The 20,904-nt window shown below is 47.5% G+C and overlaps 2 protein-coding genes across 3 annotated transcripts in view; both read left to right on the top strand.

Annotated features, from left to right (window-relative positions):
• CNMD (chondromodulin) overlaps positions 1-20,904 on the top strand; it is a 771,045-nt gene that overhangs the window by 694,362 nt on the left and 55,779 nt on the right. The window lies entirely within an intron of this gene.
• PCDH8 (protocadherin 8) lies at positions 2,465-13,772 on the top strand. The gene is made up of 3 exons (XM_042460673.1): positions 2,465-5,174; positions 6,426-6,633; positions 12,243-13,772. The coding sequence occupies exons 1-3, from the start codon at positions 2,556-2,558 to the stop codon at positions 12,614-12,616; spliced, it is 3,201 nt and encodes a 1,066-aa protein (XP_042316607.1). The 5' UTR covers positions 2,465-2,555; the 3' UTR covers positions 12,617-13,772.

The following is a 20,904-nucleotide window of genomic DNA, read 5'->3' on the forward strand; positions in this document are numbered from 1 at the left end:
AGATAGATAGATAGATAGATAGATAGATAGATAGATAGATAGATAGATAGATAGGATGCCTTGGGCCCATTGTTTGGAAGTTCTCAAATCACTGTCCCCAGAAACAGGGGCATGAAGCTGAAGTTGGTTACTACTAACTTACTCCCCTTTCCCACCTAGTGCTTTACTTGGGCGCCTGAGATCAACTGCACAGTCACACACTCTCAGACCCAGAAAACCTCGTCCTTTAAGCCCTGGGAAACGACTTGAAGGCATGCAACAACAATACTGAAACGTCCTTGCCCTCCAAAAACCTTCAAGCTAGCCTTTGGCCACATCCGCACTGGATGCGTCTTGACATCACTTTAACTGCCTGGGAGCAATGCTATGAGATCCTGGGGAATGCAGTTTGTTGTGGCACCAGAGAGGAGCCACAACAGGTTGCCTTTCCTGCTCTGAGGGGGGGAGGGGGGGTAGTTACATTTGATCCCACAAGTGATCCATTGCAATGTCTTGTTTAGTCCTGATCAGGGGCTGCCCTCCTGCACAAACTCACATAGGAGAAGAAAGTGCCCCTGAGAGCAGAGGGCCTGAGGGAGAGGTTGGGTGTAAATCAGCCACCAGTGAAACAAAATCTCTGTTGGGGATGCTTTGAGAGAGAGTTCCTGCATGGCAAGGGCTTGGACTGGATGGCCCTTGGGGTCTCTTCCAACGCTACAATTCTGTGTTTCTATGCCGCTTGTCAGTGCACTGACAACCTTACCAAATAGGGCTTTCCTGGCAAGGTTTCTTCAGTGGGGGCTTGGCATTGGCTTCTTGGGCTGAGAGAGTGTGACTTGCTCAAGGACACCCACGTCAAGCATCTGAGGAAGCAGACTGAAACCTAGGAAAGCTCCTGCTGCCGACTTCTTTCTTTCAGTCCGTCTCGAAGGTGCTGCAAGAAGCCCTCTCTCTGTGCTGATCCCAGAGACTAACACGGCTATGTCTTTGGATTGTGTCCCTCGGGTTCCTAGCCCAAAACATTCAGAGGCAGTAGTGTAGTGATTCCATAATAGCTACGAATCAGGGACACTATGTGGGCTCTAGATGGGCTGAGCACCAACTCTCCCCTCCCTTCAGCCACCCTGTTTGAGACGATGGGAGTTGTAGTCCAACATGGGCACTAGACTGGGACCGGCCCTTTGGAGGATGGCATCGGGAGTGTGGCCAGCACTGGCTTAATGATGCCAATGCAAAAGAGGCTTGGATCCAAGGTCTGCACCGCACTCTCTCTCTCTCTCCTGCCCCTGCTCCTCTTTCCCCGACGGCAGATGGCTTTGTCTTGCCAGGGTCCGTGCCAGGCTTCAGCTTCCCGCTGAGGTTTTGTTCCCCTGGAAGGCGGCTCCTTTTGGCTTCCCAGAGAGAGAGGACAAAAAGCAAATCCCCTCCGAGGGGCTGCGAAGGCGGAGGGGGGGAGACGGGGGGATATCACAGGCATTTCTCTTCCCCCTCGCCCCCTCTTTCCCTTCCTCCGAAGCCCCCTTTGTGCCCTTGATCCAGGAGGGCAGGGAAGGGGCTCCTGATCCCGATCCTCCCCTCTTAGATCCCCCCTTCCTTCCTCCCTTCCCTGGCTTTTGTCGCCTGTCACCAGGAAGAACACAGACACAGAGGGAAGGGCTGGACGCCAGGATGAGGGCTAGCGAGGAGGAGGAGGAGTCTTTGGGGGAGAGCGTCGCCCTCCAAACCCGCCGGAATCCTGAGCCCATCCGCACTGCAGAAATAACCCGGTTCGGCGCCGCTTTCACCACCTTGATTCGAATGTCCTGGGAAGGGTCGTCCCTTGGGGCACCACCAGCATCGAGTCAGGGAGGATGAAGCGGCGTCAAAACCGGGTTATTCCTGCAATGCGGATGCAGCCCCGTCTCTTATCTCCTTTCTTTCCTTCTCCCTTTCCCTCCTTCCCTTTGCTGCACAGGAAAGCCTCCTCGATGGAAGGAAGGAAGGAAGGAAAGAAGGAAGGAAGGAAGGAAGGAAGGAAGGAAGGAAGGAAGGAAGGAAGGAAGGAAGGAAGGGAGACTTTATAGGATCAGAACCAGGAGGAAGAAGAGGAAGGTGGTTTTTAATACATCCTCCTCTTGCCTCTTTCAGCCTGGACGGCCGCCTCCCCCGCAGAGCCTTAGAAAAGCCCCGATCCCAACCTAAAGGCTTTGGGGGGGGACCCCTATTTCTTCTCCCCGATCGGGAGGGAGAAGGGGGGACCCCTCCCCAGAAGAGCCGAGGGACACAAGAAGGGCGACACTCCCCTTCTCCCCCGCCGCCCCGTCTGTCCCACATCTCTCCCTCTCTCTTGATTTCAGTCTGAAAAAGCATTTTGGGGCGGGGTCCGGGGAAGAGCGAGAGAGGAGGAGAGGCTGCCATAGGCTGGAGGTCCACTCCGATTTGCATATCCGCGCCTATAAAAGACCCTCCGGAGGGGCCGCGCCGCTTTAAAAGCGGGGAGCGGAGGGAAGAGAAGGAGTCGGGTGTTTGGAAGCAGCGGCGGCGGCTCCGGTTCCTTCCCCTCCCGACTTGTCCCTGGTGCCCTCCCCTTCCCAGCCATGGAGCGGGCCAGCCCCTGCCCCTCGAGGGCCCTGCTCTTCTTCTGCTGGATGCTCTCCTCCTCCTCCTCCGCTTTAGGGAAGACCATCCGCTACCACACTTACGAGGAGGAGCCCCCGGGGACGGTGATCGGAACCTTAGCCGACGAGATGCCCTCCGACTCCGGGGAGCGGACATTCCGGCTGATGAAGCCGTCGGGGAACGGGTCTCTGGTGCTGGTGCGGGAGAGGGACGGGCAGCTGAGCCTGGGGCCGGAGAGGCTGGACCGGGAGCAGCTGTGCGGCCAAGCGGAGGGCCCTTGCCTGCTGGCCTTCGACGTGGTGAGCTTGGGGGGCAGCGTGGCCTCGTCCTACCGCCTGCTCCACGTCGAAGTGGAGGTGAGGGACGTGAACGACCACGCTCCCCGCTTCCCTCAGTCGGTGCTGGCGCTGGAGGTCTCGGAGAGCGCCGCCCCGGGCACCCGCCTCCCTTTGGCCTTGGCTTTTGACCCGGACGCCGGCACCAACGGCATCCAGAGCTTCGCCGTCTCGCCCAACCGACACTTCGGCCTGGAAGCCCAAAGCCGCGCCGACGGCCTCAAGTGCGCCGAGCTGGTGCTCCTGACCGAACTGGACCGGGAAACCGAGGCCGCCTACCGCCTGGAGCTGGTGGCCAAAGACGGCGGCAGCCCGGCCCGATCGGGCACCGCCACCGTCTCGGTCCGCGTCCTCGACGCCAACGACAACGCGCCCTCCTTCCCCCGCGGAGGCTCCCTTCTCACCGTCGAGCTGCCCGAGGACGCGGCCCCCGGTTCGCTGCTCCTGGAGCTGGAGGCTTCCGACCCGGACGAAGGGGCCAACGGGCAGCTCCGCTACTCCTGGGGCAGCCAGGTCTCCGTCGAGGCCCGGCGCCTCTTCGCTTTGGACCCGCTCTCCGGGCGCCTCACTCTTCGCGGCGCCGTCGACTACGAGCTCCAGCGGGCCTACGAGCTGGACGTCCAGGCCTCGGACCGCGGAGCCAGCCCTTTGGCCGCCTCTTGCAAAGTGGTCGTCCGCCTCCTCGACGTCAACGACAACGCCCCGGCTTTGGCCATCACCGCCCTGCGGCCCCCGACGGAGAAGGACAACGAGGAAGAAGAGGAGGAGGAAGAAGAAGAAGAAGCCCTCGAGGGGGCGACAGTGGCTTATGTGAGCGAGGCAGCCCCTGCGGAGAGTTTGGTGGCCCTGGTCAGCGCCTCCGACAGCGACGCCGGCGCCAACGGCCAGGTCCGCTGCTCCCTACTCCTCTCCCCCGACGGCAGCAGTGGAGAGCCTTCTGCCCCCTTCGCCCTCCACCGGGCCTACGATGCCAGCTACGTGGTGCTGACCACCGGCTCTTTGGACCGAGAGCGCCGCCCTGAGTACAACCTGACGGTGGTGGCCGAGGATCTAGGCTCCCCGCCGTCCAGGACCCTCCGCCGCCTGACGGTCCGCCTCTCGGACGAGAACGACAACCCGCCCCGCTTCTCTCGGCCGCGCTTCGAGGTGGCGTTGGCCGAGAACAACCCTCCGGGGGCCTCCTTAGCCACCCTCAGCGCCCACGACCCAGATTTAGGCTCCAACGCCCGCCTGGCTTACCGGCTCCTGCCGCCCCCCGACGGTCAGATCCTGGGGGCCCCTCTGGGCACTTTTCTGTCGGTGGACGCGGCCACAGGGGCCCTCTACGCCCTTCGCGCCTTCGACCGCGAGCGGCTCCCGTTCCTGGACCTCACCGTCCGCGCCACCGATGGAGGGCAGCCCCCGCTCCACGCCGACGCCCCGCTCCGGATCCGGATCCTCGACGTGAACGACAACGCGCCTGTCGTGGTCCAGCCGCCCCTCCGCAACGGGTCCTTGGAGGTCCTGGTCCCCGGCAAAGCCCCCCGGGGCTCCACGGTGGCCCGCATCCAGGCCCACGACGCCGATGAAGGAGCCAACGCCGAGCTCAGCTTCGCCCTCCTGGACGACATGGACCGCAAGGCATCGGAAGAGGAGGAAGAGGAGGCTCTGGAGCTGTTTGCCGTCGATGAACGGACGGGGGAAATCGTGCTGACCGGCAGCCTCTCCGGGGCGCCCCTGGGCCGCGTCTACCGCCTCCTGCTGAGAGTAGCCGACCACGGACAGCCCCCGATGGCCACCTCCGTCCCCCTCCGCTTCGTGGTGGCCGCCTCCTGGCCCCCCTCCGTCGAGCGGGAGGCAGGCAGCAAAGCCCGAGGGGAGTTCAAGGAGTTGGCATCCTCCTCCTCGTCGTCGTCGTCGTCGTCGGGGGTGCAGTGGGACACCCCTCTGATCGTCATCGCGGTGCTGGCTGGGAGCTGCACCCTCCTCCTGGCTGCCATCATCACCATCGCCACCACCTGCAAGAGGAGGAGGAGGAGGAGGAAGGGCAAGGACGCCCAGGAGGTGGAGGACACCCTCAACGGCCCGCCTCGCCTCGACCTGGAGGGCTCCCCCGGCAAGGGCTTCCCCGAGGCCCCCTCTTCCCCGCCCTTCCCCAGCAAGGCCGCCCCGACCAGCGAGGACCTCACTCCGGCCGCTTCCGACGGTGGCAGCAGCAGCAGCAGCGCCGTCCCCGGACTCTACGACGCCCAGAGCCGCCTCCGAGGAGCCAACGGGGCTGAAGTAGGTGGAAGGGAGGAGGAGAGGGGTCCAGCTTTTCCCTGCCTGGAGGGAGGGGGATGCCCACAAGGCCCCTCTGACCAGGATTTTGGTACCTTCACTAGGCCCCCCTCATAGAGTTGGAAGAGACCCCAAGAGGCCATCCAGTCCAACCCCCCTTCTGCCATGCAGGAACTCTCCATCAACTTTGGCTTTAGGCAGCACCCATGCCTTCTCCCCCTAATGACCACTCCATCATTAAAACTTAACATAGAATCATAGAATTGCAAGTTGGAAGTGATCCCAAGGGCCATCCAGTCCAACCCCATTCTGCCATGCAGGAACTCTCCATCAAAGCATCCCCAACAGATGGCCATCCAGCCTCTGCTTGAAGACCTCCAAGGAAGGAGACTCCACCAGTCTCTGAGGAAGGAGTGTGTTCCACTGTCGGACAGCCTTTACTGTCAGGAAGTTCCTCCTAATGTTGAGCTGGAATCTCTTTTCCTGGAGCTTGCATCCAAAGACCCTTCAATGGTCAGCCCAGTGGTTGCTTCTGACATAGCCCCTTCCTCTCCTTTCTAAGATGAGCCTTCCCTGAGGTTTCCTGGACCAGGTTTTGTCAGAGGAGGTTTGCTATTGCCTTCCTTGAGAGGGCTGAGAGGGTGTGACTTGCCCAAGCGGGCAGGAATCAAACCCAGGTCTTGAGTCTAAATGCCGCACATTGCATGATATGCAGTGTGCCTTTTAGGGCAACAATACTACAGTGGAATACACTCGCTCAGAGAGTGGTGGAGTCTCCCTCCTTGGAGGTCTTTAAACAGAGGCTGGATGGCCATCTGTCGGGGATGCTTTGATGGAGAGTTCCTGCATGGCAGAAGGGGTTGAACTGGATGGCCTTTGGGGCCTCTTCCAACTCTACGATTCTATGATTCTACTAAGGTGAACCTGTCACACATTTTTCTTGGCCAGATTTGTTCAGTGGGGGGTGTGCCTTTACCTTCCTCTGAGGCTGAGAGAGTGTGACTTGCCCAAGGTCACCCAGTGAGTTTCCCCAGCCAAACTGGGGATTGAACCCAGATCTCCAGAGCCATAGCACATAACCCACCACTACTAGGCAAATTAACGCGGTGTAAATCCAAGAATTTACACATCCCATGCTTTTATTCCTCCTATCATTGCATTTCCTTTGCCTCTGACTGTGTTGCTCCTTCTTTTCTCTCTTTCTCCTTCACCACTACTCCTCCTGCATCTCTCCGTCCTCCTTCCCTCCTCCAGCCTTACACCTCTAATCCTAGCTATAGCAAAGAGCCGGTGCCCCCCATGGCCATCTGGAAGGGCCACTCCTTCAACACCATCTCCGGCAGAGAAGCGGACAAATTCAGCGGCAAGGACAGCGGCAAAGGTGACAGCGACTTCAACGACAGCGATTCCGACATCAGCGGAGATGCCCTGAAGAAGGACCTCATCACCCACATGCAGAATGGTAAGGGTGCCCCCACCCGCCCCACGCCCCACACCTTTACCTTGCGTTCCTGGAGGGAGCCTTCAGGCGGATGGAGCTGGGATGTTTAGCCTGGAGAAGAGAAGGTTAAGAGGTGATATTATAGCCCTGTTTAAATATTTGAAGGGATGTCATGTTGAGGAGGAAGCAAGCTTGTTTTCTGCTGCTCCAGAGAATATGACAAAGAGCAATGGATGCAAGCTCCAGGAAAAGAGATTCCACCTCAACATTAGGAGGAATTCCTGACAGTAAGGGCTGTTCAACAATGGAACACACTCTCTCAGAGAGTGATGGAGTCTCCTTCCTTGGAGATCTTTAAGCAGAGGCTGTATGGCCATCTGTGCATGGTGCTTTGATTGAGAGTTCCTGCATGGCAGCATGGGGTTGGATTGGAGGGCCCTTGGGGTCTCTTCCAATTCTATGATTCTATGCTCCAGAAACATGCTGCAGAAGACCTCTACAGTTCAGGACTCTGCTGTTTGTAGGAGCCACCTCCATTCTAAGGGATCTGGGATCATGTTCAGCTATGAACACCCAGTTACCTGAAGTCAGCCTTAGTGTCTGTTGTAGGTCCCTGCTTCCTTATTTTAAAGTAAGTGCTGGCTGGCCTGATCCGTTTGTCCAAACCTCCCCCCATCCCCAGCCCTTTCCTCCTTTAAATTGGCCTTTTCTGTAAGGAAAAAACAGGGAGGGGACATTTATTGATACCAATTGATTCCTTTTGTTCTCAGCTCCTACAGGGAAAGGGATGAATGCAAAGGGGGAAATAGTGGTGGGGGGTGATGATGATGATGATGATGATGATGATGATGATGATGATGATGATGATGATGATATGATTTATTTATATTCTGCCTTTCCCTTGCGGAATTAAGGAATCAAGGAATTTAAGCCTCCCCTGTCTGCACACTTTAGTCCTGATCCAGACCTTTGCGTCTTGTGAGCCACCTTGGGTCCCTTTCTGGAAGAAAGGTGGCACTAAAATTAAATAAATAAAATAGAAATCGGTGTGGTTAAAAGATTTCAAGGTACATCCACACCAGAAAGTTGAAGAATCAGATCCTTCCTGAACCTAAACAGGTCATTCTTATAGTGCCCAATGCAACTGGGTTGAATATTGCCCATCTCAGCTCTTGGAGGTAGACCAAGTTGAGAGAGCTGAGAGAGCTTAATGGGTGGGTAGTTTCCCATCGTTTTTCATATGCAGGCCACTGCACCCCACCGGCTGCTCTTAGAATCATAGAGTTGGAAGAGACACCAAGGGCCATCCAGTCCAACCCCCTGCCATGCAGGAACTCTCAGTCAGGAAGTTCCTCCTAATGTTGAGGTGGAATCTCGTTTTCTGTAGCTTGCATCCATTACTCAGGGTCCTAGTCTCTGGAGCAGCAGAAAACAAGCTTGCTCCCTCCTCAATATGACATCCCTTCAAATATTTAAGCAGGGCTGTCATATCTTCTCTTCTCCAAGCTAAACATCCCCAGCTCCCTGAGTCGTTCCTCATAGGGCATGGTAGCATCCTTGGGTCAGGGTGGCATGTTTGTTTTCTGCAGCCTGCTGGTTTCTCCACCAGATGAAAGATAAGGAATTCCTGGGCTCCTATACAGTGGGCCCTTGGTATCCGCTGGGGTTTGGTTCCAGGACCCCCATGGATAACAAAATCCGTGGATGTTCATGTCCCATTCAATACAACGAAAAAGGTAAAATGGTATCTCTAATACAAAATGGAAAAAATCAAGGTTTGCTATTTAGAATTTGTACCTTTTTTAATATTTTCAATCCATGGATGCTTGAATCTGTGGATTTAAAAAAATCCATGGATAAGGAGGGAATCACAAGGGGGGAATCTGTGGCCCTCTAGATACTGTTGCACAGTTGCTCCCACCATTGGCCATACTGGCTGGGAATGATGGGATTCGAAGTTGATTAGCATCTGAAGGGGCTCATTGATTAAATTCACTGGATTGCTTTCAGTCAGATGTTCTCTTTCCACCTAAGTGATTTCTACTTCACAAGGGTGTGTTTTGAAGATAAAACAGTATGCCATTATGAGATCCTTTGAAGAGGAATGGGATACACTTGTGATCATTAATAGATCCTCCAAATGGTGGAAAACTAGGGTTCTTGTTAAGAAGGTGGGACTCTGTCCCCTTACATTTACATTTCTGCTTTATCCCTTTGTCTCTTGCACTCCTTCATACATAGTTCCCAATGAGATTTAGTCTTTGTCCCTTTATCCTTATAGAAAATAGAAGATACAATACCATACAGTGGACCCTTGTTATCCGCTGGGGTTTGGTTCCAGGATCCCCTGTGAATAACAAAATCCGTGGATGCTCAAGTCCCATTAAATACAATGGCATAGCAAAATGGTGTCCCTTATATAAAATGGAAAAATCAAGGTTTGATATTGAAATTTATAATTTTTTTTAATATTTTCAAGCTGTGGACAATATTTTGAATCTGTGTATAAAAAATCTGTGGATAAGGAGGACCAACTGTATTTATAAAACAAACATGTCTCAACAAACCCAACTTGAAAACCAAAATTAAAACACCTACAGTTCTGATTATTTTAGCTCAATCCTTTCCTAATCTAATGCCCTCCAGATGTGTTGGACAACAAATATGTGCTTCTACGCATTTACGTATGTGTATATCCCTTCAAGTCAGTTGTTGATTTATGGCAACTCCGTTAATTTCATGGGATTTTCTTAGGCAAGGAATACCCAGAGGTGGGTTTCCCTTTGCCTTCCTTTGAAATACAGCCTACAGCTCCTGGTATTTAAGCCGGGTGTTCTCTAGCTCAGTGCATTTAGAGGCTCCTGGATTGCGAGAAGAGTTTCATGTGATTGATTCCAGGATGCAAATGTTGGATTTCTGCACACACAATTCCATGCCACCTGCTCTTTGTATCTTTTTATGCAAGATTACATTGATATGTCCATAATTGACTCTGAGCTAGTTCACTACTGGAGCCAATATTCTGTCATGGGAATTCAGCAAACCTCTCACCAGATGGCAGTCTTCTGATGGGTGGGTGATGGAATTTGCCCTGCATTATCAGGACTTGGCCATTATACATCTGTGTCTTTCCATGGGTGAGCTATGTAAATCACAAACATTTTTGTCACAAAAGTGGGCTGAGGTGTTTATGGAAACACTACCATAGCTGTGATAAAGAATACAGGGTTGTTTTTTTAACCATTCGGAGACCACACAATAAGTACATTTGTATGTAAGCAGTTTAGAAATTGTTATCTAAGCCAAGAGCTTCATGGACATTGTTAATTTTTCCTCCAGACCAATTAAGCAGTAATAGTTCAGTTTAAATCAACATAATCCCATAGACAGAAATTGATTAGTACAGCTTAGTCCTATATACTCCTTTGTAGCTTAAGCACTTTTATTTCATTGATTTCAACAGGAGAGTTAAGCTTGTGCTGAACTATTGAAATCAGCAGAGTTTTTACAAAGCTTGCCTTGACCAGGCCCATCTTTAGGATGAAGCTTTAATTTGAAAATGCTTCAGTATAACTGGCATCGATTTGTTTTGAGCAAAGGCTACTGTGATTTATGCCCGCAGTCAGCAAAGCCGCTTAACTAAAAACAAATGTTATTTTACTAATGCAGTTATTAATTAAATCTGCATAATAATAATTTGAACTATTTTAGCCAATCTCACCTGCTCCAGATGGGTCAGGCTATACACTCAGCATAAATGGCCAGCATGGAATGATGGGACCAGTAGTCCAGAAAGTATCATCTGGACTGATCTAAACCCTTGCTCAGTGCAGGGATCTGCTGTGAAGGATGGAACTGCAGCACTCATGGCATGTGGCCATTTTAGCTTTTGCTTAAATACCTCCAGCAAAGAAGAGCCACCATTTTGCAAGGCAGACTGTATCTACCAACAGGAAATTTCTCCTATGGTTAAGTTGAAGTCTGCTTTTCTGCACTTTCCCATTGGTTCTTGTCTTACCTGCTGGAGCAAAAGTAAACCATTCTACTCTGTCTTCTGCATAACAACTTTTCGGATATGTCTCACATTCCTTAAAAATAAATTTTTAAACCATTTTAAAAATGGATGAGCTCTTCCCACTCTATAATTTAAAAAAAAAAGTTGCCTGCCTAATTGTAAAAACGTATCGCCACTTAGATTGGGACACGTCTTGTTTTGTTCCATTGTCTATTTAAATCTACTGGATTGTTAGGCATCCTGTCAGGTAAAAGTTGGTTAAAGGTAATCTAATCTACCCATTCTGCTTCCAACTGTTGGATGCCTAACACCAGTGGCGTCCCTAAGGTTGGTGTCACCCCCCCCCCCATTGACCTCCTCCCATTTCACACCATACAGAATCCTTAGTAGTGCTTTTTTGCACTAATGTTACTCATAAATTTTATTTCCCATATACCGCTGAATGTAATGCTAATAGTTGTAACATAAAACAAACGAACAGCTTCATTTATATACCACTCCATACTGAACTAACAATATCTGAGTGGTGTACAACTGTAAGCTAATTGCCCCCAACAATCTGGGTACTCATTTTAGCAACCTTGGAAGGATGCAAACCTGAGTCAAGCTTGAGCCCTTTCGCTGGTATTGAACTTGCAACCTTATGGTTTTGAGGGAGTGGCTCCATTACATGCATTTAATCACTGCACCACCAGGGCTCCTCAAACAATGAGCAAAATTAAAATGATATCTTCAAATTACAGTATCATATTCACAATCTAAATATATTTGCATATACTGTACATAGTGAAGATTTGGTTAAAATGTGATGTTTTTAAAGAAAATGTAAAAAGAATAAAAATGTAAAAAAAACCCCAATTTTTAAAAAATAATAATTTGAATTTTTAATTTAAAAAAATTCTGGGGCCTCTCCTTTCCTCTCCCACTGAGCTTCATCCCACTCCCACCATCTCTTAAAACACTTTATAGGGAAGCAGATGAATGCCACAGCCCATATTTGAGGAGCAGTGGTGTCACACACACCTGGTGCAGTCCGCAACCCCAGCACCCCCCTAGTCTGAACAGTCAATGGGAGAGGGCAGTTAATCTGAAATAATCCATCCTAAACAGCGAGACTACAACATTTATAGCAATCGCAAGTACATTTCTATACTGCTTATCAGTGCATTTAAGCACTCCCTACAAAGTGTAAAATAATTTCCCCCAACAAGCTGGGTACTCATTTTAGCAACCAATGGAAAGATGCCAGGCTGAGTCAACCCTGAACCTCTGGCTGGTATTGAACTCACAGCCTTGTGGTTTATGAACGAATGGCTGCAGTAAAGGCATTTAACCACTGCGTCACCAGGACTCCTACTGGCTTTTAAGTTACAGATTGGACTTCTCGTTCTTACACACCTAATGATTGAACCGAAAGAGCATCACAAAGGAACATGTGTAGCTTTTCTGGACCTAAAGGCCAGAGAATTAAGGAGGTACTTTTTTCCTAGATAAACATAAGGACTGTCAAGAAAAGGTGCTCCCTGTTGCTGCCAAACTGTATACTCACTGTTCTGCATACCGCATGTCCATATTTACAAGTTATCACTTTTTGTTGTTTATAATTTTTTTCTAGGTTTGTGGGCTTGTACTGCTGAATGCAAGATCCTAGGCCACTCCGACCGATGCTGGAGTCCTTCCTGTGGTCGCCCCAACACACACGCCGCTCCCCACCCAAAGACCCAGCTCTCCACTTTCTGCAAGAGCACCTCACTGCCAAGGGACTCCCTTCGCCGAGACAATTTTTACCAGGCACAGTTGCCAAAGACTGTGGGACTTCAGAGTGTCTATGAGAAAGTCTTGCACAGGGATTATGACAGGACAATGACATTGCTGTCTCCTCCCCATCCAGGGAGACTGCCAGACCTCCAAGAGATCTCAGTACCCCTATACCAGGCCCCCTCTACTCGCTACTTAGGGCCTCCACCAGAGACCAGTCAGAAAGTCTAACTGCCTCCCGGCACTTGACTTGAGCTCAGGCCCCCAGATCTCAGGCCAGAGAAATAACTTGAGAAACTGGTGTCAGGCCCTGGAAAGCTGAATTTCTCAAATGATGCATTCACTGGGGATGTTTTCTCTCCCCCCACCCACCTACCTTCTGCATTTTGCGGTTTTGTTGAAGAGGACAGTGACTCTGAGCATGTGCAAAGTGTCTTTCACATGGTTTTGTGACCATAACCAGCTCCAACAGGCCTCCAAGTTTACAGGAAAAGTCTTTGCATCTTAACACCTCTCTTAAAAAGATTATAAACACTGCTTCCATTCTGAGCTCCCCCATCCCAACTCCAGCATGCACCTACATAAATGCACACAGATCATTTCCAAGAGTTCTTAAATTATTGACCAGGTTCAGTGTACAAAGAATAAGCAAAATGTGCCTTAATTTATAGACATGTGTTTATGTATGCATGCATGTATGCATACAAATATATATGCACACATAGTCCTGGACATACACACACAGCTAGGTGTGTGTATGGAAGCCTATGTGTGCTTGCGTATGCACGTATATGCACACATACACATGTGCACACAGAAGTACATGCATAACCATGTATGTATATGTGGGCAGGTTTGTATAGATAGATATATAGATATATATGGTGTGTTAAAGAAGTTGTTGGGAAAGATTTCCAATTACGTTGGTACTGTTTGATATTTGCAAACAAAACTCTTTGTAGTTAATGTAATTTTTATGAAATGTGCAGTATTTAATTTTTTTCTATGTTGCTCTTTCGCTTCACCCATGGCCTGCCTTTTTGTAGTTTTTTTTTAACCTGTATATCATGTAATGTAATGTTTGTATATAAAGAAATTTCATTCTATTTTTATATAATAAAACCTTGGGGAAGGGGGACCAGAAATTCTTGCCAAAGGAAGTGTCTGAAAGACATGCTCAGAAGAAAAAGAACACTGAATCCTTTAGGAATCACTAAAAAAGAACTTTCACAGATTAATGATAGGTTACTTAAGCAGCTTGCTTGTATGGGAAAGACTGCCTTGCCAAGTGTGAATTGTGTTTCTGGAGTCCATGGTCAGTTTGAAACTAATTGTGGTTTAATTATTCTGTGTCACTTGTATAAACACTAATAAAGGACATGTTAAGTGTTGAAGGGGCTCAAATGCTATTGTCATGATTACAGACCTGTGCAGGTAACACAACAGACAACATTTGTACTAAAAATCAGCATAGCTTCAGAGAAAGCAGAGGTTTTCCACCTGAAAATTTGATTCCCGAGAAGGTCATAACACCCTGGAGAAAAATGCACAGGAGATCTCCAGCTTTTTCCAGCTGACAGGCGTATCTGGCATTTTGACAATGTCTTATGGATACTATTACATAATGGCCCATTCACCTGACCACAAAACAGTACGGTGAAACGTGAACTGGTGAGTCTGAAAGACTTGCCAAAGAACCTGAATACTGTACATGGCAGAGGTGGAATTAGAGCCCCAAACACAAACTCAACTCTGTGAAGCCATACCCCATTTATCCAGCAGAATCCATTTCAGAGAAATAGACAACCTCTTGGTAAAGGCATCTACCAACTACACTGAATGCATGGTGGAGGTGGAAAGGTAAAGGTAGACCCTTGACATGAATGTCTAGACGTAACCGAATGTAGGGGTGGTGCTCATTTCCGTTTCTAAGCTGAAGAGCCAGCATTGTCCAAGGACTGCTCTGGTGGTCATGTGGCCAGCATGACTGCACTGAACACTGTTACCTTCCCACTGAGAAGTGGTACCTATCTATCAACTTGTATTTGCATGCTTTCAAATTGCTAGGTTGACAGAAGCTGGGACTAGTGACAGGAGCTCACCCCATCATGCAGCACCTGGGCCTTGAATTGCCAACCTTCCGATCTTCTGATTATCAGAATTGGTGTCTTAACTACTAAGCCACTGCATCCACTAAGCCATAGCGAGTAGGAGGTTTGCACCCAGTGAGGGGGGGTAAGGGGGGCTCCAGGCTACCAACCGCACTCCACCTCGGGCACAGACACCATAAGTTGTTCTTATAGCAAGTTCAAATACTCCCAGGAACTGGAATCATTTGAAAAGGAAATGGTGGCCTCCAGGTGCCCACTGCCATCCTATGACAGTATCTGAGGAATAAAGATAGTACACAGCTGGAGCCCAGCAGTTCACCTTGAAGCATATCTAGTCACTAGAAAACCATTTAAAATTAATAATGCAGAAGTAACATTCTGTTGTTTCTTGTTATTATTGTGTGACTTCGAGTCATTGCTTGAAGGCACACAACAAGTGACCCTAAGGGGGTTTTCAAGAGTGTGTGGCTTACTCAAACAGAGGCTAGATGGCCATCTGTCGGGGATGGTTTGATTTTGAGTTCCTGCATGGCAGGGAGTTGGACTGGATGGATCTTCTGGTCTCTCCCAGCTCTATGATTCTATGATCCACTGGGTTTCCATGGACAGGTGAGCAAATGAACCCTGGTCTCCTGAGATAGCCCAGTGCTCAAACCACTACACCACGCTGCCTCACTAAATTAACTGTGATTAATAAAATCAATCACAGCTATTTTGTCGGTAAAGGGGAAGGGCCTTGTCCACACTCAGCATTCAAGATTGTGGGGATGCCAACAGAAAGTGAGTAGAAGGATCATTAAGAATATAGGGCAAACAGTAGAGAGATGTTTGGGTGGGGGGGGGGGGGTTCGGGCTATATGGCCATGCTCTAGACGAGTTTATTCCTGATGTTTCGCCAGCATCTGTGGCTGGCATCTTCAGAGAATGCTGGCATGGAAGAAAGTTGGGTATATATGTACTTTGTGACCCTCGGTAGGGAGGAGTGATCTCCATGTTAAGGGTCACACAGTGTGTGTGTGTGTGTGTGTGTGTGTGTGTGTGTGTGTGTGTGTGTCTCCAACTCTCTTCCATGCCAGCATTCTGTGAAGATGCCAGCCCACAAATGCTGGCAAAACATCAGGAATAAACTCTTCTAGAACACACCGACATTGCCCAAAAAACCCACAAAAAAACTATGGATGCTGGCCATGAAAGCCTTCCACAGTAGAGAGATAGAACAGAATTAGTATAGTTCATAGTCTTAACTATAGGGTTCAAGGTATACAATTAAAGTGGAATTATAGTGTTATAACTTTATAGTGTGAATTGGCCCTGACCTAAATATTTTCTTGTCATTTCTTTGTACTCATCCCCCGCCCCCACCATTCTTACTCTCTACAACTCTTTCATTTCCCCATTCTTTCCTGCCACTATCCTCTTTCCCTCCATTTAGATATACCATGCTTTATCATTTCCTCTCTCCACAATGCTCCTTTTTGTGTCATTTCCCTTAATTACTCTGCTGTCTTTTTCCCATTAGTGGTGTCCCCCTTGCACATAAATTATACCCTGCTCACAATACATTATGTGCATGCTCCTCCCTCCCTATATACTCTGTAGGACTAAACATATTTTCTACATTTACCCTCTTGGTTCTTGAACCTTCCTCTGGGCAGCTGCCCACATTTTTTGCTCCAAATCTCCAGCTCCTCGCATCCACTTACATTTCCCTTACCAGCTCTCCAGTTCCCTTCTAAAATAGCTATGTGTCCTACTCAGATGACAATCTTGAAGCGTCATCTCTATAATGGGCTGTCTGGTTCAACTCCAAGTCCCATTCAAAGAGAGAGCAAGGAAGAGTATGGGAATTTTCCGTCAAATGCTTAATACCTAGACCAAAGACTGAGCAGGCACACAAGGCCGTAGTTTTTTCCACCATGGTGAAACGCATTTGTATGTCTATTTAAATAATAACAATTATTTCCGAATTTTCAAACATGCCTGCAATTTAGCACATGCAGATTTTATGTGCTACACAATTCAGCATCTTATTTTGTTTTCTTGCTGGGGGGGGGGTGATAAACAAGTGGCCACCCCATTCTTTTCTTAGTTCAAAATGATTCCTTCTCCTTTCCATCATTTTTGAAAGCAGTTCTAAGGTTTCTTTTCAGTGGCTTTATTATAAGATATTGTATATTTGTATCACTCGTGTGTGTGTGTGTGTGTGTGTGTGTGTGTGTGTGTGTGTGTGTATCTGTTTGGCACATATGTGCAATATGTAGCGATGGTAGGTATGGAGAGGTGAAGTGTAAGTGACCCTCCCCAACAAAAGCTGCAAAGAGTTTCTAACCTGTGACCCATTACGATATACATACCACAGCTGCAATGTGCTGTGTCTGACCAAACATGTCCAGTGGACTACATACATCCACAAATTCTGTAACAATGTACTAAGTGAAAACAGATACCTACCCATGATCTGTAACTTCATATAAAATAGATGGTGATGATCCTGCTACCTTGAGAATTTATAAAATGAACATAAATCTAGGAACACAGTACTGTAATTGCAAAAATATACAGTATGCTCACACTACCTCTTGTCTGTCTCACTTTCCTTTCTTCCTTTTTCCACTATTGATTCCTTCATTGTTGATAGGGATCCATTCATGTTTGTGCATCAAACTCTATTTCAATGAACCACACAGACAGCACATTACAAGAAGAGGCAGAGGAAAAATTCTGGCCTGTGTATATGTGTGTGTTAATGACCTTTTGATTCCCAGGAGTTCCTCTTTTAAATCACACCATTCAGCTGGAATGCAGTTGGTGTGTATGTGTATTTATGTGTCATGAAGTTGCATGTCAACTTATGATCACCTCATGAATTTAATAGGGTTTTCTTAGGCCCTTATCACACGTGAGACTGGAACTCCAATCCAGAGCCAATTCGAAGTAAAGGTGAAGCAGAGTCAATTCGAATCCAAGGCAATTCACGTGATGAATTATCACACGTGAAGAACGAAATTGTGGTGATTGCTGAAAAGCGAAGCGAGTGCACATTAAATTATCACACCGGTACATACCATGCGGATTCAACTATTCAAATTCGGACCCTTGCGCATGCTCAGTGGGGGTCTGAAAGCATCGTGAACCTTTGCATTTCCGGGGTGAAGAAGGGGGCCACTTCTTAGTTCCAGTTTTACATGAATGCTAGCCTCACATGAATGATAGGGAATGTCACCTATTCCTACATGCCCTCTGCTTCATCTGAATGTATCACCTATCTCTAAATGCCCCCTGCTTCATCCAGATGTATAACCAGCAAAATTATTATTATTATTATTATTATTATTCAGTGAAATAATTTTTAATAATAATAATAATAATAATAATAATAATAATAATACAAATTTTCTTTCACTGCAAAATAATCAGTGTAGAAGCTGTGGGTTTACTTGGAAGTAAATCCTTTGGATCTGAAGGAGACCCATTTTGGAGGAGTGCAGAAATGACCCGGTTTCCCTTATTCTCCATGCTCCCTAAAATACCACTTCCCTGAATCCAATCCACTCTCCTTCTCTTTGTGACAGTTGCCTACTCTCGGGTTGCATCCACACTGAAGAAATAATGTGTGTGTGTGCATGCAATCCCAGCAGCAGCATGGAGAGCCTAGTCAGTGAAAGCACTGGAGCATTTCTGTCCACTGCATCATTGATAACCCAGCCTTGATAGCTGTCCCTACCTATAGTCTTCTGTTCCACAGAACCTGTGAGACTGCAGGACAGATTGATTTCCCCCCTTCTGTTACCAATGGAAATGACTGGGGGAAGGGGGAGACCTTTGATATTTTGAATCAGACCTTTGATTCTGATTGCAGGATGGAGCCACGAAAAGGGCACACAGATTATATTAATGCTACCCACACCAGTTTTAAATCATGACCAACGTTAATATAATACAATAATAATTAACTTAAAATATTAAGACCCCAAAAGGGAACACACTGGACTGATTTACTAAGAAAAATATAGATCTGAACATTTTGCTCCACCGATTCTATCCTTTGATATTAACTGCCCATTAACAACTGGACCTGAGCCCTGGAGGCTTCTCACCTTTCAAATAGAGTATTATTTTCTCTCTTCTTTCAAATCCTCCTTAAAGCCTACTTCTTCTGTTAAACCTATGGAGCAATTTCTTAGCTGTCATCCTCTATCGAAACTGGATCTGTAACTGAAATGAATGTGAGTTTTCCCTCTTTTTATGTCTCACCCCTCCTTCTTCATCCCTTCTCCTGCTGCCTCTCCTGTGACAGCGCTTTGGTTGTGAACTCCTTGGAGCAACCTGATTTTTTATGGTTACACTGTGAAGCATAAGGCTTACTGATAGATAACACTATATTTGTAGCATCAGTGGTGCTCCAGCATTCAGAGAATTTTGTCACCCTGTCTGATTATGTGCTCATCCTTTCATGGTATCTAGCAGCATTTCATTGCTTACAGTACAGGTATACCTCAGTTAACAAAGTAACTGTGTTCTTGGACTTTACTTCTTTAACAGAGACTTTGGTCCCAGAGACAGAAATAACATAGTGAAAACAGAAACAGCTTCCTACACCACAAAAAAGAATAGCAGTTCAACAAGTTTCAGAAAACTTTTTATTCAAGAGTAACATACACATATGAAATGAAACAACCAGATCAAGTAACCCTTGCATAACCAAACAAAAACATTTTGAACCTTCTAGAGACTACTTGAAAGCTTCTTCCAAAATGCATCCCAAGATTTTTTTTTTCTTTCCACAGCCTCCACTTTACTCATGATTTCCAAGTTGGTGGTGAAACATATAGATCCATGTTTTTTCAACAAACCAAAGTAGCTGGTAAAGCAGGCTAATCTACTTTCCTCTTTTCTTTCTGTTTTGCTCTTCACTGATGCTCAGCAGGTGATTCTGAAGCCAGCTGTTTACCTTGCTTGTTATACATAAGCAGGTACGGCTACAGCAGGAATCCTATTCCTTGCTTGTTGAAGTTTATTGCACTGTTTACTGCAGACATACTGCTGCAACACAACACTGAAAGGCTGTCTTTCTCCAACCCTCCTTTGCCATCCTCCAAATACTGCAAAAGAAAACCTTTCCGGATAGACAGAAGACAAGAAACGGTGTGGGGGAATGGCTGACCTCCCATAAAAGACTTTGTAAAAAGGAGCTTCTTTGTCAGAAGTATTCTTAACTGAATTATGCCTGAAATACAAAAATCGACTGTATTTGAGATGTAATTTGTCTTGAATCCTTTGTGAAGCTACAAGCCCCTTTGTTAGGAAGAGAACACTGAACACTGAATAAAAATAATAGTTTGTGTAATTTTTAAAATTAATTTTATTACTATTTTTTTGAAGTATGACAAAGTATGAAGTATGAAGCGAGGGGCATGTCTGTGCAGCACCATTGTCACTTTTTTTCCTTCTCCTGTATGATTTTTAACTCATTTTGCCTGATGAAGAAGCCAGTGGAACAGCTTACAACATGTATATTGTGCATTTTGGTCCAATAAGGGTATTAATGTTTTGTGGGATTTGGGTATTATTGTACTTTGCTATATGGCCAACACAGCTACCGCTGGATATATTATTTCCATTGTTATTCCATGGAAAATTCTGCATGAACACCTAACCCTTTCTCTTTCTCAAAGAAGCATCTAGTATGCTAAAGTAAGGTAGTCAAGTAAAGCAAGGTAGCCTTTTCACACATTCAGTAAAGTCTACATTCACATCTTGTGTGCCCATGCACAGAAAGGTCAGATATGCAGAAGAGATTTTTATCCAATTTTGTATATCAAAACTGATCTAGGATTTTTTTTTTCACTACCATCATGCCCTGCTAGGTTTGTATGAGGGCTGGTTTAAACTGTGCTAAATTTCAACCAGCTTCCTGAGCCTGGATGGGAGAGCTAGCTCTTCCCTGGTTAAATTTCTTGAGGACCAAACCCTTTCTGACTGTAGCATCACACTGCAAAGCTCACATTAGAAGAAAAGACAGTGTAAGGATGGAACTGCTCTGCTTCCCAACCAGCATTCCCATCTTCACCACTTCCATCCAAACTTGGTGGTTTTTCAGCTGAAAGATCTTCAGAGTGAGGAGCAATAGGAGAACAAAAGGGACATAGGTTTAGGCACGCTTGTTCTTGCTGATGCCAGTCAGAGGCAGTAGCCATTGTTCTGTCAGCTTCTCTGGTAGACTCTGACCTTGGTGGGACATCCAAGAATCTGTATGGTGACAGGTTGAGGGGGCTGGACGAACCTGCTCCCTTCTCGGCTAAAATCATGCCCTGAGTTTTTATGAGAAACTGAGTAATAGGTGTCTGTGTTCTCTGCGGCACAGGCTGAGACACCCTGCTATAAGGAAAATGAAACTGGCTTTGACTG

The sequence above is a fragment of the Sceloporus undulatus genome, chromosome 3 (assembly GCF_019175285.1).
Source record: "Sceloporus undulatus isolate JIND9_A2432 ecotype Alabama chromosome 3, SceUnd_v1.1, whole genome shotgun sequence".
In the NCBI taxonomy this organism is placed as follows: Eukaryota; Metazoa; Chordata; class Lepidosauria; order Squamata; family Phrynosomatidae; genus Sceloporus; species Sceloporus undulatus.

Coding starts and splice junctions, on each gene's coding strand:
- PCDH8 (XM_042460673.1), top strand. CDS start 2,556: ATGGAGCGGGCCAGCCCCTGCCCCTCGAGGGCCCTGCTCTTCTTCTGC. Junction 5,175..6,425: donor GAGGAGCCAACGGGGCTGAA/GTAGGTGGAAGG, acceptor TCCCTCCTCCAG/CCTTACACCTCTAATCCTAG. Junction 6,634..12,242: donor CATCACCCACATGCAGAATG/GTAAGGGTGCCC, acceptor ATTTTTTTCTAG/GTTTGTGGGCTTGTACTGCT.